Source organism: Panulirus ornatus, chromosome 59, assembly GCF_036320965.1.
Source record: "Panulirus ornatus isolate Po-2019 chromosome 59, ASM3632096v1, whole genome shotgun sequence".
Classification (NCBI taxonomy): domain Eukaryota; kingdom Metazoa; phylum Arthropoda; class Malacostraca; order Decapoda; family Palinuridae; genus Panulirus; species Panulirus ornatus.
The window spans coordinates 12,929,224-12,956,486 of NC_092282.1; the positions used below are offsets into that span (position 1 = coordinate 12,929,224).

General features: G+C 42.5%; 1 protein-coding gene across 6 annotated transcripts in view; it reads left to right on the plus strand.

The window, feature by feature from the left end:
* The window catches only part of Kif3C (Kinesin family member 3C), a 112,198-nt gene that overhangs the window by 2,668 nt on the left and 82,267 nt on the right, over nucleotides 1-27,263 (plus strand). For all 6 annotated transcript variants that reach the window (XR_011716983.1, XM_071696044.1, XM_071696045.1 and 3 more), the window contains exons 2-3: nucleotides 18,809-18,980; nucleotides 22,887-22,992. Coding sequence is in view for 5 of the 6 variants with exons in the window: in XM_071696044.1 (XP_071552145.1) it covers nucleotides 22,915-22,992 (78 nt within the window). In the remaining variant the exon portion in view is untranslated. The remainder of the gene's footprint in view (nucleotides 1-18,808; nucleotides 18,981-22,886; nucleotides 22,993-27,263) is intronic.

The window sequence follows — 27,263 nt, forward strand, 5'->3', positions numbered from 1 at the left end:
TGTGTAAGCACACGTATCAGTAAAGACATGTTACATATGTACAATGTTGAGACGGGGTAAAACTCTTCGATAATTGCTGAAGGGAACGCCTAATTCTTCGTGGTCCAATTTTCACCACGTAATACACAAGTGATAATCACAAACAGTAACCACACACATATTTTTCATACCTAACTGCCTTTTTTTTTTTTCCACCTCCTCGAGGGCGCGTCAGGAACGGACGAACAAGGGCTTCATTTGCACAGATCCAATCTCTTGATGTCGTGTATAATGTACTGAAACCAGCGTCTACCGTCTGCAGCCAAGGCCCCACAGGCTATTTCTTAGATTACATGTGTCACGACAAACCCATCTCATGCTGCATTTTTATTTTCTAGCCACCGACTAAGGAGGTATATTACTGGTACTACCCGCCTGGCTTTAGGGAGAAGGGTTAGTGACGGCTTCGCAGTGCGCCAGCACCTCACTGGCAATGTCTCACTCCTTTGCCCCAAGTTGTTCTTCTTTTCTCTCTGCCTCACCCACGCGTAGGCTGCTGGCATTAAATCCACAAACATACAATTTCTTCACCTCACTCATTACACCTAACAACACGACTGCGGAACCTTTAGACTTTAAATGCAAAAGAGTGGATGAGAGTGGATGTGCTGGGAATGAAGTGCTTGAGGACAATATATGATATGAGGTGGATTGATCAAGTAAGGAATAACAGTGTAAGAGAGAGAGAGAGAGAGAGAGAGAGAGAGAGAGAGAGAGAGAGAGAGAGAGAGAGAGAGAGAGAGAGAGAGAGAGAGAGAGAGAGAGTGGCAAGCGCAGTCTGGAGTGTGCTGAAGTGGTCCCTGGGACATATGGAAAGGGTGAACGAAAAGAACCTACGTGCCAGAAGTGGAAGGGGGAAGGGTGAGAGACAGACAGAGAAGGAGATGGAAGAATGGAATGAAGGAGACATTTGGGTATACATTCAAGAGGTTAAGAGGCATGCATGGGATAGAATGAATTGGATTGATGTGGTATACGGGAGGCGATGGCCCTCTCCCAGTTAAAAACCAATTCGGATAAAAAAAAGATGTAAAAAAAAAAAGAAAAAGAAAGTAGAAATTACAGAGAGCTCGGTTGTAGTTTGTAGTTTTGACTCCTAAAGGTAGAAAAGTTATAGGAGGAGCAAAAGACGAATGGATGAAGATAATCTAGCAACTCAGCTGTTCCAGAGAAGAAGAAAAAAAAAAGAAGGAGGCGTCATAAAGGTCATGCTTCGATTGATTGATCCACACGCACAGAAACTTGTGGCAAATAGCAGCCAAACACGTTCCTTGTGTCCAAGCGTCGGGGGCGGAGGCACGTCCAGACAGCTCACTACAACAGTGGCCAAAGTATACTTGTAGAGAGAAGAGAGAGAGAGAGAGAGAGAGAGAGAGAGAGAGAGAGAGAGAGAGAGAGAGAGAGAGAGAGAGAGAGGAGAGAGGATCAATATTGCGGCTTCGGGACAGGAAGGGTTGAAGAAAGGTGATGCCTCGAAAATTAACGAGACGAAAGGTTTTTGATTCCATCCTGGTCGATGAAGAGATGGAGGATGAGCCACCCCAGGTTTTGAGCAGTACTTTATGCTTGGGCAAGCCAAACCCCTGAAGTTGTGAAGAGATCTGCTCCCAAGACAAATGATTACGGCACTTCTAAAACATCCCAAAATATGGGAAACAAACCTTGTGAAGACAACTGTGTGGGACTTCTGGGATATAGTGAACGATATGGTTATTCCCGCCTAGTTAAGCCTGACTTGGTTATCTTATTATGGGGCTTAACTGTGGTGCCATCGAACTGAACATAAGGGAAACGAATTATTCTTAGAGATACATAGATAAACTGCTTTTTACCTCCCTCAGATATAATTCAGTTACTGCTTCCCCATTCTGAGACGTTGCATGAGTTCGAAATGAGAAAGGAAACAAGGGCAGTACGAAAAATAGAACGAGTGATAGAAGAAAGAGGCGAGGGAAATTGAGCAGAAGCGTGTAAAGTGGAATCGTATACATAGGAATGATTACGGTTAGCGGGATACGACATATTCATTGGGAGAGGAAAGAGAGTAGGTGATAGGACAGAACCCTGAGTAACACCAGTGTTGATAGGATAGTAGGAGGAAGCCGCTACATCAATGACTACTACGGTAAAACGGCCAGAGAGGGAACTATGCATTATGAAGCAGAAAGAAGCAGAGAAACCAGAGGAACAGAGTTTAGAAGGCAAAAGTTTATGCCGCATCTGTCAAATGCTCTGAAGAGGTCGAAGGCTACGACAAAAGTAGCACCAAAATCCCCAAGAGAGGAGGACCAGAGGTGAGTCATATTGTGAGAAAATCACGGGTAGACCTAGTACTGCGAAATCTCTGTTGGTGATCTGAGGGAAAGGAATGGAATTCTAAGTGTCTGAAATGTGAGAGTTAAGGAGAGTTTCAATGGCGTTGGAGTTAGCAGAAGTGAGAGCATTGCATCTATAGCCAGAGGGGACAGAAAAGTCTTCTTTCTTAGGGATGGGCTCCACCAAGGCATGCTTCCAAGAGGAAGAAAGAATCTAGGTTTTAGAGAGAGGAGAAACAGACGAGTACAGATCTGAGCAACCTTAGAGGTATACTTCTATAGGTGTCAAGGAGATATGTCATCTAGATCTGGGAGAGTAGTTGGAAGATCCTACGTGAGAAGTGTATAGATGGACGGGGGCGGAGGATTAGAAGCAGAATCAACCACAGTTACGTTCGAGGAAAATGAGGAACCAAAAATAAGGGACTATATCAGTTAGAGAGTTAGCGATAGATATATCAGGTCAGGAGAAAGGAGGAAAAGGTTGAATTACAAGAGGTTGTTGCGGATGTCTGTAGTTAAGAACCAAAACAATATGTCAGTAGAAGAGTAATCCAGGTCAGAACGCTATTTTCTTTGTAGGTGTGCTTGACTCTACGAAGAACAACTTTGCAACGATTTCGAAATAGAAACCAGGACAAAGTGGGTTTTAGGGGGAGAGAAACCTTTTATGTCCTGGTGCGCTCTGCCTCAGATGCGACAGGCAGTAGAGGAAGAGCAATCAAACCATGACCCTGGGATGTAAGGCTCCATCCTCCATCCCAGCTACGACATTCTTCGGTAGTCAAAACGAGAGGCATCCCGGCCAGAGAAGCAGTACCCATCGGAAGGAAATTCGGTAAACAAACTGCACAGGGATAACCTTCGAGCTCTCTAAGAACGCCGAAGTTGGCGTACTGAGGGTCGAGGGGATGATCGAGAAGGGTGCGGCCAGTAAGAAGTTAGAGAAGAATGTGATCGGAGGATCCTGATGGGGTAACTGGCGTATGAATTGTGAGAGTCAGGTCCATCAAAAGGGCGTCACGATGGTCAGGAACTCTAGAATGTTTACCTATTTGTTCCAGATCATTAAGGAGAGCAAATGGAAAGGCCTCTCTCTGACACCACAAGGATCATTTCGTTTACAGCCTGATTAAAGCTTGTGGTGTATTATGTAATCCTCTGCATAGAGAATCGCAGCCTGTGGAAGTGAAGCAAGTAAGGCTTCGTGACAAGGAGTCAAATAGTCGACGGGTTGGACACAGATGAAGACACTGTGCGGGGCAATACTTGAAACACAAAAGCAAAATAATGGAAGGTAGAGAGTGTGTGTGTGTGTGTGTGTGTGTGTGTGTGTGTGTGTGTGTGTGTGTGTGACAGCTAGAGAGTGGATGTGAACGAGTGCTGCCATTTCTTGGTCTGTTCGTGGCGCTACCTAGCTAGAGCGGATCATGGCATATATATATATATATATATATATATATATATATATATATATATATATATATATATATATATATATATATATATATATATATATATATATATATATATATATATATATATATATTCATCTATAAATGGCTTTTTATGAATCACCTCTTGCTGCATTCAGTGACCTTCACTGAGACAGTTAAAAAAAAAAGAAATATAGTAAATCGCCTTGAACAGTGACCTAAAAGATGCTGGAATTAGAAGCAATTAAGTTTGTAACATTAAATACCTCCTTGGAACACTAACACTTGCTCGTTAAGAGAAAAGTCTTATATTCCAGTTATGGAAACATGCAAATCCAAAATGTTTCGCGTGGGTTTAAGACTCATCGTCAAGGAATGTGGTCAAGGACGGCAGAGCACTTGATGTATTCTGATTTAAGTGCACCATATTGTACAGGATTCAACCTTTTTTTTTTTTTCAGAGGGGAGAAATACACTGCACTGAAGTGGTTCACTTAAGAAGAATACCTGAGGCTTCAGACCGATACATGTAAACTTATTTTCGAAGCAGTTATACAATAATTGCTATAGATATAGCTTCCAATCTTTTCAACATTTTTTTTTCAGACACCGTAAATGACCGATATTTCAATACTTATGATAATCATATATTACAGGATGTGATTTGCAAGTCCATCTTCCATAGTTGAGCAGATGGAAACACCCGAAGCCTAATGATTTCGAATGATGAATCGAAACCATATGTTTAGACCATCGCTAAGTAGGTCGGATCCGTGGTGAACATACTGTACCAAACACTGTGGATGATCATGGCACCCGGGAACCTCACCTAACGTAAACCCAGCGTCATTACGTACATCTGAAATTTCGAAGCTCGTTTCGTTTTATCGTGAACCCGAGACATTAGCCTCACAACACAGCAATCCCGGTTTATGAGCTCTCGAGCACATCACCTTCGCTACGTATATTAGGCATTTTACAGAGCACGTCCCGAGCAAATGATCTCCATTACGTAGCATTCCCAGGCCGCAAGTGCTCGCTACATAGCGCTGTAGCCCCCGCGATACAGCGGCATAGCTCTATTGCGGCAGTAACCTTGCCTCTGCGGTGGCCGTCAATAAATTCGAAGGTGGGAGCTGGTGTGCATTAATAATCCATACTCCAGTAGATGACGTCCAGTGTGTGTGTGTGTGTGTGTGTGTGTGTGTGTGTGTGTGTAGGAGAGGAAGGGTGGAGGAAAGGGAGAGCGGGTGAGCAGCCAGGTGTGTGGAGCAATCAGATATGTGTGAGGGCCGGTGGTGTGTGTATGTGTGCGGTAGGGGCAAGTGTGTGTCGTAGTTAAGTATATGCAACAAGCAAGTGTATCATTGCTATTTGTGATTAGTGTCTGTGTGTTACTGGTAGAGAGCTTTCTACTCCCCCTAACTTGTATATACGTATTATGTCTTTGCTTGTGTATGTGTGTGTGTGTGTGTGTGTGTGTGTGTGTGTGTGTGTGTGTGTGTGTGTGACAACTTGTTCTGCGCTACAGTCAAGTTGGTGAGGCCGTCAGGCATTGCAACAGACAAGTCTGATAGAAAGGTCTGTGAAAGATGCGTGTGAGTTAGGCAGCAAGTGTGTGTATGTGTGTGTGTGTGTGTGTGTGTGTGTGTGTGTGTGTGTGTGTGTGTGTGTGTGTGTGTTTATGTGTGTGCGTGTGAGGAGAGAGAAGGGCCTACGAGAAAGCCAGGTGAGTCATACAGATGTGAGACAGTCAGTCACTTTTGTGAAAAAAACTTTAGTATATGAATCATCCAAAGACAAGTGATAGCCAGGTATGTGAAGCAGATGTATTACAAAGTCAGATTTCTAAAGTCAGTGAAGCTGTGAGATACAGGCACACGATACAGATGACTATAGCACACATTAGATCAGCCAAGCAAGTGTGTAAAGGACAAGGAGGGGAAGGCGTGTGTATGATTCAGGTTGGGATCGCTGGGTAATATTAGTGGGGCTCGGACCAATTTGTCTCCCCATGCACATATGTCACGCCCAGCTCATCACAGGTGGAAAAATATATCACTGAACAGATGTATTCCCTGAAAACCCCCCGCCCAAAAAAAAAAAGGAATTGATTTCTAAAAATCGTCGAGAATAATTCAAACAGTTTTAATGAACACATCTAGACCCTGGCACTTGTGTTCATATCTTGCTCGTGTGAACTGAACACCGATGAACGTGAATTTGCTGAGTTATTCTCCTTTCAGTGGTACCCGGTGCTGATTGGTGCATTTGATATCGATGGGTCTCCGTAGATCGAATAATTCATGATCTTCGTCCATCAAAATGGGGCTGGTATTGTTTTTATGTGCTCTCCTCTCTATGGTAGCTGTTTGGGTGCTGGTGATTGATATTTGGCACTGATCTTCGTTATGGTAAGTGATATGGAGGTCTGTTCATCTTCAATGTTACTTGCGTCATGGTTGCTGTTGCAATATTGATCTTCTGTTCCAGCTACCGTAGCTGCGAGGCTAATCATATTGGTGTTATCTTTGTTATGGTTGAGGTACTGATATGTTATCTTTTTTTTTTCATGGAAGTTGATGGTAGAGACCGAGTCTGTCACGCAATCGTCCCTTTGCGGCATTCCCCAAGGGTGAGGAGGGGTGGGTCCTACACTACGATATTATCATCTACTTCCATCTTTGAAAGGCTGCGCCCTACTGACAGGAGTATATTTTGGGCTGAACTATCAAGGTTTCCAAGGATTAAGGAATAACCTTAGATATTCAATGAAAGAAAAAAAAATGATGAGTAAGGAATAACCTTAGATGGTTAATGAAAGGAAAAAATGCTGAATGAAATAACCTCTCTCGATGGAAGGATGTAATGGTGCGATTGCATTTCATGATGCAGGCGATCCTGTGCAAGTGTGACTCTTGTTATTCAAAAGTAGAAACCGACAAATGCTTTTATGATCCTGAATTGTTTAAGAAGTCTTCAGGAAGATATATCTAGTTTTCAGAAATGTTATGTACCACATAACTGTCTTCTTTATACATCATGCAATGCAAAAATTTGTTTTATATATCACACGATGCGAGAATCTGTTTTACTCAGTAGGAATCAGAGAAAAAAGAACCTCACGTTTGAATAGTTTACTATAATTCTGAAGCTTCTCAGTAGGTGTTTCGGATCTCGTCCACTCGTACTGTCACAATGAACCCGAAAGGACCCAGTCACTGGTTCATATCTACTTAGGTTCATTTTGTACTCTGTGTATTTTTTTCGTGTATGGAAGACGTGTGTGAGTTAATGTATATGAAAGTAATGCTGGGTCGTCGTTATCTGGGATGCGAATGGAGACCCCGATTGTGGAGTTCAGTACGAGGCTTTCGAACTGAGATGTTTCACGACTCCTTTGATCTACGAAGCCTCATGATGATTGGCAGTGATGGAAATGAATAGGATAAACTCTTCGTGATGCAGATCGAATCATCTTCATCCTAGGAATATCGTACATCTTGAACTGTTGAGCAAAGGTTCGTGATAGAGGAAGTATATGTATTCGAAGCAGTTTTCGAATCCTTATTACTTTTGAACATAGAATACTGAGGTGTATAGTGTACTGAAATGAAAGATATGATGAGGCCTCATGCTAGAGAATGCTTAGACTGATTTGACTATTCTTATTTTCCCTAAATTCTCGAAAAAGCCAAAAGAAATCACTTATTCTTTTCTTTTTTTCCAAAATTTAACAATAGTTTTGGTTCTGGGAGCTGCCATCTCTTTTTGGTGGACCCATGCAAAATGAATAGAATTGCACATAAGTGTTGATTACGATCTACGTGCAAAACACTGAAAAAAGAATATAAACTAGTATACATGAAAGCTTCGAACAAGATCCTTATCTTTTGAAAATTTATTGTGCTACAATTTTCTGCCTTATAATTTCAGCTCTAATTATCATCAGGGCCACAGACTTAGCTATCTTTTAGTCTACCGTTGTGGCTTAAATAGAAGACATTTGAGCTATCCTCGAAACGCTGGCAGATCTCATGTCCATATTTTCTGTTGAATTGTGTTTTAAGTAGTCCTCGAACGATAACAAAACATGAGGAGAAAAATATATATATGAAGCATGTTTCTGCGATGTACTGACTGTGCGTGTCAACCTTCCATGTAGATTGATATCTTGTTATCTTAGTGTTAGTACGTGTGGCGCAGCAGGTCAAGAGGAACACGGTCTTGCATCTCAGATGGAGGTGATATATCTCACGTGGAATCTTAATCTAGGGAATTGAATTCTCAGTATTCCTATTCTCTTTTATCTCCCTCGATGTGGGATCATAAACTAGGGAATTGGATTCTTTTCAGTATTCCTATTCTCGTTTATCTCCCACGAACATTATCAGACTCGTTGACTGATATATCTTGAGGCTATTTTTTCTTATCATTAACTCTATGTTGTTATAATCTATCATTCATGAATGTTCGTATGCTTGTTCTTCTTGAACTTTGCCGTTCCTTGTCTGTAGTTCATCAAGATTTCACATGGTAATTGCTTCAATATATCTTAGTAACTGGACTGTACTTTTCATGTCTTCAGCGTGTGTCTGTAATCAGGGGAAGAAGTGGTGAACATATGTTGGTCTGAAACTTGATTTCGACATTAGTCTGCAGGTCTCTGTGAACTGGTTAATGTCTGATCCAGCAAGTGTGTGTGTGTGTGTGTGTGTGTGTGTGTGTGTGTGTGTGTGTGTGTGTGTGTGTGTGTGTGTGTGTGTGATCGTCATTAAATCTTTGATTACGGATCGTCGGGTGTGTTTGAAATGATGAAAAATGGGTGCGTGCTTGTCTCACTGTATCATATAAACAAGATGCTGTTGAAAGACAAATCGAACAGAATCTGAAAATTGTCAAGAATAAGGATGAAGGAGAAGCTAAGAGAATGTCCACAAAAGAGCGAAGAAATAGATTGATCACAATAGCTACAATCTCAAGAATTCATTGGTGTTATAAGATGAAAGAAGAGATGAATGGTTTCACGTTCCATGAGTTGAATATGTATTTCTTTTTTTCCCTCTCAATGTGAACAGTAAGAAATAAATTTGATTTTATCAGAATCGTAAAAAGCTTGAAATACAAAGGAATATCATTGCACTTTACGAATGTCAGCTTCAGATACATTAAACGAATGATACAAAGATGTCAGATTTTCGTGAAGGTATAAAATGTATTATATGATTTTCTTTCCCCCCTACCAAGTTCAGGATCTGTGTAATTCATAGACGTCTACTGTATGGTATAATGGCATGACAGAGATAGCCACCTATATAGCATCTTTTAAGATAGATATCTTAAGGAAATCGTGAATGTTTGCGTTCATACACGAGACACAGCAAAACCTTTGCAGTAAATCCGTTTATTCAAGTTAAATGTGTTTTTTTCTCTTCTTTCAAAATACGAGAATATCAGTAGGGCCAGACATCTTGGTTCTCCTTCACTATATCTATGGACCAGTGGTTCTCAAGGTATGATACAGTTAATCATAATCATTTCCCTCAGCTGTGTTGGGGAGGGAGCCGCGAGGGGCCGGGATTATTTCGCATCCCTTCTCTCGTAGTCATGATGGTGGATGGGGCAGCTCAGAGGTAATTGGAGGTTGTCATAAAGGGCTGGAATTATGGGCTATGTGACCCTCCGACCTTGGTGGCGAGGTCAAGTTTGGCTGACATGTCACGTTAGGATGATAAGACTCAAGGTGAGTGACGTGAGATGAAGGTCTGCTGTTCTATGGCAAGATGTGATGAAAATGTATTTTTTCTTCTCTAGATTTCGGACGGTTTTTAAATCAATCTTTTTATGTTTTTTTCTATGTGTTTGTGATCTTCATGGCTTGTTTTTTGCATTGTAATTAGCCCCAGTTTCGTCGTCTGTTTATTGATATCGTCTATTTCAGTTTGCTTGTCTACTTATATCTCTTATCTATACACTATTTAGTTACCTTCTAGCGATATGTCTATAGCAGTTTGCTTGTCTACTTATATCTCTTATCTATATACTATTTAGTTATCTTCTTGCGATATGTCTATCATTTGCTCTAGTCTGCTGATCTATTTTCTCAGAGGTTTAAGGTTTCTATTTCCCCTTCCCCTGGGGATAAAAAAAGTCTATCAGGATCTGTTCCCCGTGGCACAGGAAGGTCATGGTTAAGGAGACACCCTAAAAATTGTTTGCCTCAGTCGCTTGTCACCTTAGTGTCTCTTGACTGTCGTCGTGAATGTCTGGGGAGGCAGGATGGATGGTGTGTGTGTGTGTGTGTGTGTGTGTGTGTGTGTGTGTGTGTGTGTTGGGTGTGGGGGCCGGGAAGGCCAGGGATGGGAGAGAAGGGATGGTGTCATGGAAAAAGAAGGGGAAGGGGAAAGTGATGGGAAAGAGAGCGGTAGGTAAGAAGTGAGGGTGTGACGAATGGAGAAAATAAGAGAGAGGGGAAAGAAGAGGGATGGGAAACGGAGAGAGAGAGAGAGAGAGAGAGAGAGAGAGAGAGAGAGAGAGAGAGAGAGAGAGAGAGAGAGAGAGAGAGAGAGAGAGATACTGGAGGTGTCATCGCATGCTTCAAGCCAGCCCATCCACTGTCCCGCTGACGTAAACAAACTCGCCAATCATATAGTTCGTCGGTTCTGTCTCCTTAGATCCTCGGTGTAAGATGTTCTGACGTGGTGTTTTAAGCCTTTATTATACAAAAGATAAAATGGTTGGCCAAAAGGGTCGTGTATATCCATGGTGCTGCTTTCAAGGCGTCGTCTCTACAAAGAAATAAATGTTTAGGTCGTAAAAGAGGGAATGAATCTAGTATGGTTCATTAAGATGGTTGATTCAGGAGGAAATAGTGAACAAGGGACGTTTGCTAACTTCCACTTGATGCCTCTAAACACCCCACGTTTGGGATTGAGACGTGTTAACTTTGGTTTAGGTTACTCCACCAGAGTTAACACGTCTCACTCCCAAGGCGCTAGCCCCACAGAGAGGCGGTTCGTGCGCCAAGTGATCGCCAGCGTTATGCTCCGTCTTAATCTTGATCGTGCATCGCAACTGTCTGACGTCATACATGAAGGTCTTGGATCGCAATTACGAGCCGGAGGTCCAGGGAATATTTGCTCCTGCGTAGTACACTGAGCACACCTGGTGGTGTTTGAGTATCATCAAAACATGTCTGATAATCGAACTCATGGCGTCTGTTTGTACGGTGTTAGGGCTAGGGGTTGGGGGCCCGAGTGTATGAGCATCATTATTCTACGCCCTATCATTAGGGTCTGAACGTATATGACGTGTTCCAATGACGTTATCTGCTGGTGAAATATTTATGCGATCAATACACAGCTCTTCGTGAGGAGGAGATATCTATTGTAGCTGGATGAATAGCGCTTATCTGATCTCTTCTGGATGCGAGGCCTTCGTCCAAGGAGAGAGAGAGAGAGGTGAGGTCAAATACATACCCTTGTTCAAGGACATGGACGATCCATAAATATAACTACATTCATCAAGAATGTATCGCGGAATCTAATTGTCTTCAATTATATCTTTTTTTTTTTTCCTCCCAAGGAAATGATAACCGGATTAGATTACATTCTGTAGAATTGTTGCAATAATTCTGATATATGTTGCGCGCGCTCTGGTGCGCCATTTGATCGAGGATACTCAGAAGGGTGTTGGGTTTCTGGGTATACTAGAATATCATAGATCAGGACTGAGAATACTTTAGAGAGACATGACCAGTTATGGACACACGATGATTCTGAGTATAACACTATTGTTTGTTTCATGGTTAGGTAAATGGTAAACATACCCACACACACACACACACACACACACACACACACGCACGTATATATATACCTATGATTCCAAGGGGAAATGAATCATGATAAGTTCCCAAGTGCACATTCGTGTAATAATCACATCATCAAGAGACATACAAGAAAGAAATACAACAGTTAGTTGATATAAAACGAAGAGACCAACGTAGATAGGACGCCATTTGGTAAACAAGTGACTATCCGAATGGGGATCGGGTGCGTTCAAGTCTGGCAACATGCGTATCTTGAATTTATTATGTGGACAAGAAGGGGAATCGTTTGCAAGTTTTATCAACAATAAAGCTATCCAATTTGTACAGACCTTCACTAATAACAGTGTTACAGTTCTTCATTCTTCCGTGGACTCATAAGAATATACTTGATCACGCGCTCAACTGTGATCTTTCCAACACACACACACACACACACACACACACTCAAAGACGATGCACAGCTAAGGTTTATTGTGGGTAAGGCCATATGACGTTTTCAGGTGAAATCACTGTACATCTGGTCGTTGAGACTAAAGTTTCGAACGGTGTGAGCACCAACAACCCACCTCAGTGTGCCACAGGCTATCTCTAGGGAAGGGTGTTTTTTTTTTTTTACTCTTCCTGGCTACCATTTCATTTTGGGAATTTTTGGACGCTGTTTCCTCTACCTTTGCTTCAAGATGGTCGGCGCTTACCTTTCCAAGGAGGAGAAAGCCCGAATTCTCGCCTGGAAGGAAGAAAGTATTGTTACATGTGAGATCTCTAAACGCACTGGGCGCTCAGAACACACGATCAGGCGGCTGCTTCCTGCAACACCTCATCGATGCCTTGCCTCACTCAGCAGATCAAGACCTTATGAACCCAAAACATGGACTTAGAATACATCAGGCAAACCTTGGCTATTCGTATCTTCGACGTCTGCAGATGGTAGCTTTTTTCCCCACACCATATGTTCGTAATCATTCATTTACTCAGGTATGGGCTATGCGTAGTAACGAAGCAAGCGAGAGGTCACTTTGACTAGGCTGCATGATTGCCAGCAAACGGAAAGGAGTACAGCGTTGTGAAGGACCTTTCCCTATCAAAGGAGCCTACCTTACCTTATTCCACGTGGAGCGCAGCCTCGGGATCGCAGGAACCTCATAAAACAGGCCATGGGATTATATAACCAGCCATAGATTCTCCCTGAATACATGTATTTCAAAGGAAAATTCTTGTTGACCATTATATATGGCGAACATAACATTCTTTCACAATGAATTATACACACATCCCTGAGACATAGTTAATATAATCTATTCCCTAAAATCGTATTTCGAATTATATATATATAAGAACTGGAACTTAACGATAGTGGCTGGAACTGATAGATAATGACTGGAACTTAGAAAACTTCCCGTTGAGTCATCGTTGTATTCGTGGTCCGTTCTCATATTTTGCGGACGAGTTATCTATCGGTCAGCTGTGGAGAGCAACGACCTGATGGTGATCATCTGTTCTCACGGCAAGCCATCGCCACACCTCTTCACACCCTTGACCGTCGTCGCCCACCTCCTTCGTCGTCTTCCTAGCCATCCCCAACCATGGTGCTCTTCTAGCTCATCTCCCATACCACACAAACTGCCATTTTTCTTTACTCATCACTTCTAGTAACTCGGGGTTTCATATTCTCTAACCTACACTACTTGGTTTCGTCTCCCAAGATACTTCCCACACACTTTCCACCATCTGGGTCTTCCTCCAAGCCTCCACCTCCTTCGAATACCTAGATCCTCCTTCCAATGCCCGGATCCTCCTCCAAGTGCCTGGATCCTCCTCCAAATCATTGCCTCTCAAGTCTTAAGGGTTTTAACCAACCTTTGTGGTCACTTTGTTTACACTGACGACCATCACTGCAGCTGTGCTCTCGTCTTCACTTCTTCTAAACAGACCTCATCGTTTCCAAGCAATGACTGTAAGCAACGTCCTTTTGATTTTGACTTAGACAGTGATATACTCAGTCAGTTTTTCGTCTAACTTAAGACATTCCACGCAGAACAGGTAAGTTGATCACAGCATACGTAACCAACAGGTATCACTGTGAAAGTAACCCTGTTGTAGTCACACTATTATTTACATAAGGCAAAGAGGAACGTAAAGAATTCGTTTCTTGCATTATCCACGCAATGTTCACGGTTCATTACAACGCAAAATGCTCTAGCTGTGTGCATCCCTCTCATTCATCGGTAAGTTAAGTCTCCAAGTAGCGTGTTTCCCTCGCTGAACATCATATTATTATACAGGAGCAATCATCAGGTCTCTATAAAAGTGTTTCCTTAGACCTGATCTCTCGCACACATAGTCAGGGAAAACGATTGATGAGTTACATGTACTCGAGGGAAGTTTACATACTACATTCTCCATCGTTTGCTGGTTTCTCACTTCCTGTATAGTCCCGGACTCCTTTCGCCTTCATACCTTAGTTACGTGTTAACGTGTTCCATTATCATATGCATATGTGTACACACACACACACACGGAAATATATATATATATATATATATATATATATATATATATATATATATATATATATATATATATATATATATATATATATATATATATATATATATATATATATATATATATATATATATATATATATATATATGACAAGGAAAGACATAGGCAGAGAAAGTTAAAAAGAAAATAGACGGTTATTCATGGAAAATAATCCAGTAATAACAGGTTCCCGCCAGACCTTGAACTAATTGCGATAATCGGTCAAGGTTGCTATTCGAGCTTTAAGTCTAAGGAAGGAATCCCTCTTCCTGCTTGAACCTACTCCTGATTCCCTCCATGTACCAAGGATGCTCCAGGTATGGAATCAGATACAGAGTACTAGTAGATAAGAAGGTGTTATCTATGTTAGGTCTCGATGTTCAATGGTGCTAAAATAATCTTCCGCAAACTCGTATCTGCTTGAGATGATACGATTTATCCTACACAATTCAATTCCTTCCTTCGATATAGTATGTTTCAGGGACGAACATTTTTTTTTTCTACTTTTGAGAAATTTCTCTCCTGCGCAAGTTTTCTTTCTTTTTTTTCTTCACCCTAAGATGTCTTAATAAGATAATTGGTCACGACAGCTCTGGATATTCGGGGGCCTCTCATCTCCTCTGGGTTCATACCGTGAGCAGTTACTGGATACGAAAAGGAAAAAGGATATACCGTGAGCAGTTGCTGGATACGGAAACAAAAGAGGATATACCGTGTGTGGTTGCTGGATACGAAAACAAAAGAGGATATACCGTGAGTGGTTGCTGGATACGAAAAGGAAAAAGGATATACCGTGAGCGGTTGCTGGATACGAAAACAAAAGAGGATATACCGTGAGTGGTTGCTGGATACGAAAACAAAAGAGGATATACCGTGAGCAGTTGCTGGATACGAAAACAAAAGAGGATATACCGTGAGTGGTTGCTGGATACGAAAACAAAAGAGGATATACCGTGAGTGGTTGCTGGATACGAAAAGGAAAAAGGATATATATGTATCAATATATTTCTCTTGTTATTATTATTCGTGTAATGTTATTGAGCGCTCTTCGCACAAGAAAGAGAAAAAAGGAAATGTATACAAGTCTTCGTTGTGAGTTAAGGTAATAGTCTGATTTCTTTTCATACTTTGTCGACATATTTCTTTTTTTTCATACTCATAATTTGAGATACCATTCAGCTACAGTTTATTTCAGCTTCTTTTCTTCAACCAAAAAAAATCTTTTTCGTAGTTATAACAGTCATTAGTAATAAGCTTACCAATTTAGAACGGTTATCTTTCATTTTAATCTTTTTTTCTCATCTGTTTTATACTTATCGCCGTTTCCCGTGCTAGCAACGTGGCGCATGAGACAGACGAAAATCGATCTTTTCCGCATATCTGTCATGCACACTGACACCTTATATCCAATTCCTTCAAGTCTGAATGAAATATCTTCCAATCTATATATAAACTCTGGCGTCCCATAATGTTGATTCGCTCCGCAGCAAGGTATACCAAGCCAGCATGTTCGCCTAACATTGCAATTTGCCTGTACGGGAAATAAGGACATCTATCTGAGGCTTTGCCTTGGTCTACCAGGAACTCCTCACCAAATGCCACACTTCGATTTACATTTTCGTGTCTTGGTTGATGCTATTTATTCTCATGCCTTACAGAATGGTTTACCAAGAACCTCCCCTTTTTTTTTTACCTTTTTTGTAATAATTCACTGAGTATCTATTCACTTAGAACTATACTGTAAAGCAGAGAATCACCAGAATCATCCCTCCCAAAAAATTGCCCAGCCTAAGTTACCTTTTAATCTATTTGTCGTAGATGGAATACATTCAGCCTCTCATCTTCCACGTATATTACCTCACCTCACGTCAGGGTTTCATGTGTTCATATAGAACACCACAAGTAGCTCCTTTATGCACACACTTTTGATCCCATATGTGATATCTAAATGTATCTTCAAAGGGAATTCAAAGTAACAAAGAATTCATAGCTTAACCTAATTTACTTGTGCTGGTGTTATGGTTAGATGTGTGTGTGTGTGTGTGTGTGTGTGTGTGTGTGTGTGTGTGTGATGGTATGAGAACAGTAGGGTCATATGTCACTGCTGTATGCAGCGTCGAATCTGCCACAGTACTTCCTACATTACTGACCCAGACGTGACTCCAGATGGACATCTTGGGTCGTCCTCATTAGCAGCAGTCCTCGCGTGCCCCAGCCTCCTTAACCCGGAACTTCAGTGTCGTCTCATTAACTACAGCTCGGGAACACACACACCAGCATCGCTGGGGTAAGAGAGTTGGGGGGAAAAGACAAACTCTCATAGGCGGTGTTGGGGTGTTGCATTATACGTCTTAGATGGTCAAACCAACTCACATATGATGATATTCTTATACGATAAGAGTTTCAGAATCACTTCACCTGTCGGATTTTAGTATCGTGCCCTTCACGCTGAGTCTGATTTATATTCTTAGTGTTGCATTGAAATTTAGGATGGTAATGACCCATAGTTAAGACGAGGTATTGGTAAAACTGTTGGAACAAGGTCATTGCCTCGGTCCCCATTGTCAATGTGGCCTTGACCGTTAACGACCTTTGTGTTGGTCGTAATAATCTCACTCCTCACGAACCACCACCTCCACCTCCTCCTTCCCCTCACCTTCCTCAAGATGAAATTGTTGATAGTAGAATCGACTCCTTGCCTGGGATCTAGATAATGAAAGGGAAGACCCCTCTTGTGGCCAGGGTGTGTGTGTGTGTGTGTGGTGTGTGTGTGTGTGTGTGTGTGTGTGTGTGTTGTGAAGAATGCCGTTGCGTGTAGCGTTGAGTGTGGGCTGTGTATCCTCCTCCGTTACTGGTGGGCGTGGCATTTATTATGTATGTATAATGAGGTAACTCGTTACGACAGGACGGGGGCGTGACTTAACTGGAGTGGGCGACTGGGGGTTGCTGGAGTCCTTGCGTGCTCCCTGCACCACGCCTCACATCATCCATCCTGCACACTCACCACCGGTGGCTGGCTGGCTGTTGGCCGTGTTGCTCTCTGCTGTTGCTATGTGCCCAGGTCTCTCTCTCTCTCTCTCTCTCTCTCTCTCTCTCTCTCTCTCTCTCTCTCTCTCTCTCTCTCTCTCTCTCTGTAACTACTTATTTGTATAGTGAAGGGAGGGAGGAGGGAGGTTAACACGAGTGGCGGCCCCATCTTATGAACTTTCATTACCATTCAACATTTTTTCAAACTTTAATAACATACTTCCACTATCTACAATGTCATCCCTTACTTGAATCACCAGTTCTCATGATACATCGAACAGCATTTCGGAACATCAGTTCCAAACAAGCTTCTTCGTTATTTCCTCGTTGTAACATCTGGTTGTTCTGCCATCGCATCTCACCAAGAACTGTTCACTGACGACAGTGATTTGAAAGCTTCTAGGTTGTGATCAGGTTGCCCCTTACTCTTCTATCTCCAGTGTGGGTAGTAAATTTACGTCCTCCAACCTCTCACTGTAGCTCAACCTTCACACTAGTGTTCACACTAGTGTTGCTCCGTCCCATTCCTGTATATGTATGATCTCCTAGCCATGTGTAGTCACGTACATACAGCACTAGCTTACGTCAGGTGTGTGTGTGTGTTGGTGTGTGTGTGTGTGTGTAAATAATATTTGTGATTACCATTCGTGTGTTTCTGCGAAAGAATTTTACATTTGCAATTGCCTCCGTCTCCTAACCTTGCATATGTATTACGTCTTAACTCTTATGAGTATATATACACATGCACACACACACACCAGCATAAACCAGGTACCCATTTATCGAGCAGCCCCGAGGGGAGGGTGAAGAGCTAGGTTAGCTGTGGGTTACACTCGCAAGGTGAACCTATCATAAACTAGAAATGTTACACCTTAGAATATGTCAAGACAGTGGATCACGTCATTAGGGATGTCAAGTATAATTTTTCTTACACGCTTTCATTTTCTTACATGCCTCTCTCTTACTGGCGTCTGTGTACGAACAGTCATCTGTTTTCTTGCAGGCGTCTGTTTCCTAACAGTTATCTGTTCACATGCAAGCTACTGTTTTCCTAACAGGTCTCCGTTTCCTTACAGGGCTCCGTTTTCTCACAGTCTCCCGTTTCCTTACAGGCTCCTGTTTTCTTTAGGCCACTGATCCTGCATTCTCACAGGCTTCTGTTTTCATACAAGAACGAAGCGTAGAAAAGAAAGAACCACATTAGTATCCATTCTAACTAATGTAACAAGGACAACATTATCATTTAGTGAATAATTTGCATAATCCTGATCTCTGTTACTATACGTATTTACTGAATACTAAAGGAAAGTATTTATTTATAATTATCATGTGTTACATTCACTGCTGTCTTGTGTTAGGATAAGCGATGGCTCATTTACATTGTATATCTACCTTGATTCATGTTAATTACCATGGTTAATTAGCTTCTTATCACTTTGATTACATAGTTATTACCCATTCTTCGCAATCATCATGTGTCACTTTCCTCTCACGTATAGTCACTTTCCCCTTCTATCAGTTACCACATGTCACTTTCCTGTGACATATCACTTGCAACCATTCCAGTGTCTGTTCCCTGAAGTGTCCTTGACATTGTCACTTTCCTTCCCCTGCAGCTATGTTGGTCTGGAGAAGAACATGAAGGATGGACGATGAGGAGGAACATGAGCGGGCAGTAGACCGCTGGGCTAACCGAGTCTGGCTAAGCAAGCGCTTCCCGCTAGTTGGCTGCGCACTTGACTCCACCTAACTCCTTCCTTCCTTCCTTCCTCAGTCACTACAAGCGAGGTACAGTGGCTACGGCTGGTGGTCGACGACTCTGGCTGGTGTGATAGTCTAGCTTTGATTATTTTTTTTTTTTGCTATTGTTAGCTGTCTGTTTCACGACGCCGTCTTTGCCTGTTGTTTCTTCGCCCTCCGCTTGTCTCTCTCTCTCTCTCTCTCTCTCTCTCTCTCTCTCTCTCTCTCTCTCTCTCTCTCTCTCTCTCTCTCTCTCTCTCCTCCCCGACTCGTTTCCTAGTTAGTGTAATTGTTAAATCTGTTTACCGTAGAGCAAGACAAAACAGAAATTCCCATGAAATAAAGATTACAAACACCTTGATGACAGTGACTCAGGTACTTTAAGAAATAATTGATGAAGTCTTCCCTTAAATCATCTACAATTCCCAGACATAAATTGGCTATACTTAGCCAGTTTTTATTTTCACTGAATGAAAAAAAAATTCAACCTTGTTCACTGCAGTGGTTGCAAAGTAGATCTTTTTGACTAAGCCAATTCTTGTCTGTGTCACTTTCACAAAGTATATAGCCTTACTTTATACAGTACCTTTATATATATATATATATATATATATTTTTTTTTTTTTTTTTTTTTTTTTTTTTTTTTTTTTTTTTATACTTTGTCGCTGTCTCCCGCGTTTGCGAGGTAGCGCAAGGAAACAGACGAAAGAAATGGCCCAACCCCCATACACATGTACATACACACGTCCACACACGCAAATATACATACCTACACAGCTTTCCATGGTTTACCCCAGACGCTTCACATGCCTTGATTCAATCCACTGACAGCACGTCAACCCCTGTATACCACATCGCTCCAATTCACTCTATTTCTTGCCCTCCTTTCACCCTCCTGCATGTTCAGGCCCCGATCACACAAAATCTTTTTCACTCCATCTTTCCACCTCCAATTTGGTCTCCCTCTTCTCCTCGTTCCCTCCACCTCCGACACATATATCCTCTTGGTCAATCTTTCCTCACTCATTCTCTCCATGTGCCCAAACCATTTCAAAACACCCTCTTCTGCTCTCTCAACCACGCTCTTTTTATTTCCACACATCTCTCTTACCCTTACGTTACTTACTCGATCAAACCACCTCACACCACACATTGTCCTCAAACATCTCATTTCCAGCACATCCATCCTCCTGCGCACAACTCTATCCATAGCCCACGCCTCGCAACCATACAACATTGTTGGAACCACTATTCCTTCAAACATACCCATTTTTGCTTTCCGAGATAATGTTCTCGACTTCCACACATTTTTCAAGGCTCCCAAAATTTTCGCCCCCTCCCCCACCCTATGATCCACTTCCGCTTCCATGGTTCCATCCGCTGACAGATCCACTCCCAGATATCTAAAACACTTCACTTCCTCCAGTTTTTCTCCATTCAAACTCACCTCCCAATTGACTTGACCCTCAACCCTACTGTACCTAATAACCTTGCTCTTATTCACATTTACTCTTAACTTTCTTCTTCCACACACTTTACCAAACTCAGTCACCAGCTTCTGCAGTTTCTCACATGAATCAGCCACCAGCGCTGTATCATCAGCGAACAACAACTGACTCACTTCCCAAGCTCTCTCATCCCCAACAGACTTCATACTTGCCCCTCTTTCCAGGACTCTTGCATTTACCTCCCTAACAACCCCATCCATAAACAAATTAAACAACCATGGAGACATCACACAACCCTGCCGCAAACCTACATTCACTGAGAACCAATCACTTTCCTCTCTTCCTACACGTACACATGCCTTACATCCTCGATAAAAACTTTTCACTGCTTCTAACAACTTGCCTCCCACACCATATATTCTTAATACCTTCCACAGAGCATCTCTATCAACTCTATCATATGCCTTCTCCAGATCCATAAATGCTACATACAAATCCATTTGCTTTTCTAAGTATTTCTCACATACATTCTTCAAAGCAAACACCTGATCCACACATCCTCTACCACTTCTGAAACCGCACTGCTCTTCCCCAATCTGATGCTCTGTACATGCCTTCACCCTCTCAATCAATACCCTCCCATATAATTTACCAGGAATACTCAACAAACTTATACCTCTGTAATTTGAGCACTCACTCTTATCCCCTTTGCCTTTGTACAATGGCACTATGCACGCATTCCGCCAATCCTCAGGCACCTCACCATGAGTCATACATACATTAAATAACCTTACCAACCAGTCAACAATACAGTCACCCCCTTTTTTAATAAATTCCACTGCAATACCATCCAAACCTGCTGCCTTGCCGGCTTTCATCTTCCGCAAAGCTTTTACTACCTCTTCTCTGTTTACCAAATCATTTTCCCCAACCCTCTCACTTTGCACACCACCTCGACCAAAACACCCTATATCTGCCACTCTGTCATCAGACACATTCAACAAACCTTCAAAATACTCATTCCATCTCCTTCTCACATCACCACTACTTGTTATCACCTCCCCATTTACGCCCTTCACTGAAGTTCCCATTTGCTCCCTTGTCTTACGCACCCTATTTACCTCCTTCCAGAACATCTTTTTATTCTCCCTAAAATTTACTGATAGTCTCTCACCCCAACTCTCATTTGCCCTTTTTTTCACCTCTTGCACCTTTCTCTTGACCTCCTGTCTCTTTCTTTTATACTTCTCCCACTCAATTGCATTTTTTCCCTGCAAAAATCGTCCAAATGCCTCTCTCTTCTCTTTCACTAATACTCTTACTTCTTCATCCCACCACTCACTACCCTTTCTAAACAGCCCACCTCCCACTCTTCTCATGCCACAAGCATCTTTTGCGCAATCCATCACTGATTCCCTAAATACATCCCATTCCTCCCCCACTCCCCTTACTTCCATTGTTCTCACCTTTTTCCATTCTGTACACAGTCTCTCCTGGTACTTCCCCACACAGGTCTCCTTCCCAAGCTCACTTACTCTCACCACCTTCTTCACCCCAACATTCACTCCTCTTTTCTGAAAACCTATACTAATCTTCACCTTAGCCTCCACAAGATAATGATCAGACATCCCTCCAGTTGCACCTCTCAGCACATTAACATCCAAAAGTCTCTCTTTCGCACGCCTGTCAATTAACACGTAATCCAATAACGCTCTCTGGCCATCTCTCCTACTTACATAAGTATACTTATGTATATCTCGCTTTTTAAACCAGGTATTCCCAATCATCAGTCCTTTTTCAGCACATAAATCTACAAGCTCTTCACCATTTCCATTTACAACACTGAACACCCCATGCATACCAATTATTCCCTCAACTGCCACATTACTCACCTTTGCATTCAAATCACCCATCACTATAACCCGGTCTCGTGCATCAAAACCGCTAACACACTCATTCAGCTGCTCCCAAAACACTTGCCTCTCATGATCTTTCTTCTCATGCCCAGGTGCATATGCACCAATAATCACCCACCTCTCTCCATCAACTTTCAATTTTACCCATATTAATCGAGAATTTACTTTCTTACATTCTATCACATACTCCCACAACTCCTGTTTCAGGAGTATTGCTACTCCTTCCCTTGCTCTTGTCCTCTCACCAACCCCTGACTTCACTCCCCAGACATTTCCAAACCACTCTTCCCCTTTACCCTTGAGCTTCGTTTCACTCAGAGCCAAAACATCCAGGTTCCTTTCCTCAAACATACTACCTATCTCTCCTTTTTTCACATCTTGGTTACATCCACACACATTTAGGCACCCCACTTTGAGCCTTCGAGGAGGATGATCACTCCCCGCGTGACTCCTTCTTCTGTTTCCCATTTTAGAAAGTTAATACAAGGAGGGGAGGATTTCCGATATATATATATATATATATATATATATATATATATCGCTGTCAACGTCAGTACGTAGAATTCATTACTTTTTTACCTCCTCTGCAGCGGTGTTATTGCTCGTACGTCAGCCAACATGGCGGCAGCCGAGTCGGTGAAGGTTATCGTACGATGTCGACCGATGAACAAGAGAGAAAAAGATCTCCAGTGCGAGGTAAGGAAAGCATATTTCCCTTATTGCACATTACAGTTATACAGTCCTATAATACGCCTTGTGTTTAATGAGAAATACGAGAATTGACAACGTCAGCAGGAGAATAAATAAGTACGTACAACAGAGAAACGTAAATATGGAGACGTTTCGTGTTCAGCGTTCTTGGAGCCTTTGACTCGGTCGGTTACCAGAAAAATCTGTTGACATTTCGGCCGGCTGATGACTAAGCCAGAGTAACCTATCCTGGGTTTATGTTATTTGGGTGTAGCCCCCATGCGGTGTGGTAGATGGAGGGTGGGGTGTACCGTCCACGTAGTGTGGTAGAGACGAGGGTGTTCTTTCCATGTAGTGTTGTAGTGGGTAAGGTGTAGGTGACGAGGGGTGTTTCTTCCATGTAGTAGAGAGAGGAAGGGGAGTTTAGCTCCAATGTAGTGTGGTAGAGGGGTTGTAGGTGCCGTGTGGTGTGGTAGTGGGTGGGGGGTGTATCTCCAGTGCAGTGTGGTACTGGAATTTACAATGGTCTATCTGAATAGCACCATTGGTAAATATGTGGGCCACTATGCAGAAACAAGTGATATATATATATATATATATATATATATATATATATATATATATATATATATATATATATATATATATATATATATATATTACCCGACACCGTCTTCTTCAGGTGATTACACTTCGAGGGAAATATACCCTTGTCTGTCGACGAAAATTACTACGGTGTTGCTGAACAACAAAGGAGTCCATCCTTACCCTGCCACTGGAAGTAGCGCACCCTTGGAGCTGCAAGGAACTCCTGAACATGTGGTCCTTTAGTAAGCCCAGAAACCTTTCAAGAAAAGGATCTGGGGAAATTAAGAAGATCACCACTAGGTTGGCTTGCTATGAATGCCCGGCCTGAGACTCGAGAACAGACCCGCATGATTCACAGTCAGCGAGGCTAACCACTCCACCACGGAAGGCTCGCACCGCGATGTACTGCTGCATGATAGAGAAAGCTTTAGCTTTATGAGACTGAGGCATGGGGGAATCGTCACCACCTGTGGAGTCAAACCCTTCCCATGTCCTTCCCTTTGAGGAAGGGGATGTTAAGAGAATGCTCATACGTACAGTCATGACACAAGCTAAGGAACGATAAATTCAATGAAGTTAGATAACTGACGTAAGGCAACTTGTAAATGAGTGAGGGAGACATGGTAGAGTTTCGGTCGATATATGATCTCTCTACGAGGAACATGAAAGAAAAAGATATTGCCAGTAGAATTTGGACCAATGTTTATGTCTGTCTGTCTGTCTGTCTGTCTGTCTGTCTCTCTCTCTCTCTCTCTCTCTCTCTCTCTCTCTCTCTCTCTCTCTCTCTCTCTCTCTCTCTAACAAAGCGGCCCGCCAGGCGGTGCACCCGAGCCCTCATAACCTACAAACGGATGCTGCTCCCGGGTTGTGAAATCGTCAGCGACCGATGATCAACCCACCAACAAACCCGGGAACACACGTGCTGGCTGGACTCCCAGGGACTGTGCCTCCCCCGCTAGCATTTGACCTGGATCTTTCCAGCTTCGTGGAGACATAAAGGGATAAAGATATTGTCGGCAATTATGAAATAATGACGTACGATAAAGACACATGCGAGTAAATATATGATAAACGATGAGGCAAAGTACATTTTGACAGAGATGTGTTTGAAATACGAAATGATATATGACCGCGAATTCTCAGAAAGAAAGGTATACAAAAAACGAAATGGACAGACCCAGACAAGAGCAAAGATTTTATAGGAACAGACCAAACTAAAAGGAAGTGAAATACTTTTTAGAAGAGTAACCTCGTAGGTGAGTGATTTATAATTGCTCATGCGAGCAAGTTAAGAAAATAAAGAGAAAATGTACAAAGCCGTGGAATAATAAAAGTGGATTACCGACGGGTATTTGTTAATGATGGGTTTTGTCGAGGTTATGAGAACGTTCACAAGTGGAGTTCTAAGTAACGAATGAGCTGTAATCATTAATGTGTTTAATTACTTTCAAACCTTTTTTTGTACGGTACGGGGAGGGAATTCGACACTCATGGGGGTGTATATGTGTATGCCTACTCCTTATGTACGTAAACACACACACACACACACACACACACACACACACACACACACACACACACACACACACACACACACACACACAGGCAGGTATTCACTATGTAGCCAAATAATTCATTTTCGAGGTGACTGTGACATGCAAACTCAACACTAAGAGAACGAGTTCTTTTTTTCTTCCTCTTAACCAAAAGGTCGAGGGTGAGATGGTATAGAGTGTTATAGGGCGTGTTCAGTCTTTGGCATGGCTGACCTGTCAAGTGGTTGGTCTGTGGGTGTGGCTAGCTGGTCTGTAGGTATGTGTGGTGGGTCTGTGTGTTGTGTGGTTGGTTTGTGGGTGTGGCTAGCTGGTCTGTAGGTATGTGTGGTGGTCTGTGTGTTGTGTGGTTGGTCTGTGGGTGTGGCTAGCTGGTCTGTAGGTATGTGTGTTGGGTCTGTGTATTGTGTGTGGTTGGTCTGTGAGTGCAGAATACAGGTAACTGCTTCCGTTCGATGTATAGATGGATCCATCATCCCACCCCATTACCACACACAGGAGGTGGATAGCCTTGAGGCCTTCTGGAATCGAGTGGAAATGACAAAACAGAAATACCAATTTGCGATTCTTAGACATCTATTCATTTTACCTCATCGAAGTTGGATGGCTTGAGCAACACACACACACACACACACACACACACACACCACACACACACGCTGTCACGCAATGCGCGCCTCTTCCATACTGAAACAGAGGTCAAGTGTTACATAAGTGTCTTGTCCTGTGAGTGTGTTGACGACAGGTAGATTGTGGAGGTAAGCAGCAAGAAAACACACCAGAATGGGTTACAACATTCTCTCTGGATTCCTTCAACTCTCCTTGCTTAAAACAGCTCCCAGAATAACTTTCCACCCGACAATGTATTGCTCCTTTAAAAAAAGAAAGAGAAAAAAAAATTGTTGCCTGCTATTTTCTCCACGACCTGTAATAAGGTTTCTCGTTGGTCGATGGTTCTTTTATCTGAACGGCACGATACTTACAATAGCAATTACTTCTCCCCGTGAATTTTAATTGAGGTTCAAACAATAGTCTCTTGCCGGACCTTTGCTCACGGATATAACAATGCTCCCCGCTAAAACGCTCTGTGTAATAGCTTGACTGAAAGGGCTTCTTCTGTCTTCGTCAACTACGGTGACCCAGTGATTTACTCCCTGTTATGACATGGACAGACTTACACCAAGTGCATTATAGCCCACACCTGCTAAAGGCACTTGTTATGATTATTGAGAGACGCGAGGCGCTCTTCCTATGGGCCTGTGGTTCCTTCCAGACTTTCCAGGAGGTTTTGATGGTCGTTTATCTCGTTCCAGACTTTCCAGGAGGTTTTGATGGTCGTTTTCTTCTTCCAGACTTTCCAGGAGGTTTCGAAGGTCATTTTTCTCCTTCCAGACTTTCCAGGTTTTGATGATCGTTTTCTCCTTCCAGACTTTCCAGGAGGTTTTGATGGTCATTTTTCTTCTTCCAGACTTTCCAGGAGGTTTTGATGGTCGTTTTCTCCTTCCAGACTTTCCAGGAGGTTTCGATGGTCGTTTTCTTCTTCCAGAATTTCCAGGAGGTTTTGATGGTCGTTTTCTTCTTCTAGACTTTCCAGGAGGTTTTGATGGTCGTTTTCTTCTTCTAGACTTTCCAGGAGGTTTTGATGGTCGTTTTCTTCTTCCAGACTTTCCAGGAGGTTTTGATGGTCGTTTTCTTCTTCTTAACTTTCCAGGAGGTTTTGATGGTCGTTTTCTTCCTTCCAGACTTTCCAGGAGGTTTTGATGGTCGTTTTCTGTTTGTTCCCCGACGAAAAGGTTGAACTCAAGACAAAGTCGATGCCCTCAGGAGTGTCCTGAATAATGTGAAGGCTTGTGATTATCCTGTAATGACTATCCTAAGGCACGGGAGTGCTGTGAGGTATAAGGTACATTTGAAGTGGTCGGGGTAATGATAATGGTGAGGAGTGGGGGTAAGTAAAGGTCAAAGGTCATAGAAGGTTGTGTTAATTGACGTCGCGTTCTTTTAAGAGAGAGAGGTCGTTCGTTCGTTTGTAGTGTTTGATTTGTCGGATTTTGTTTTATCATGAGTCGGATAGAGAGTTGGACGAACACACACAGACATGAAGAGATGGGCGGGGGCTCTCCGTGGTGTAGTGGT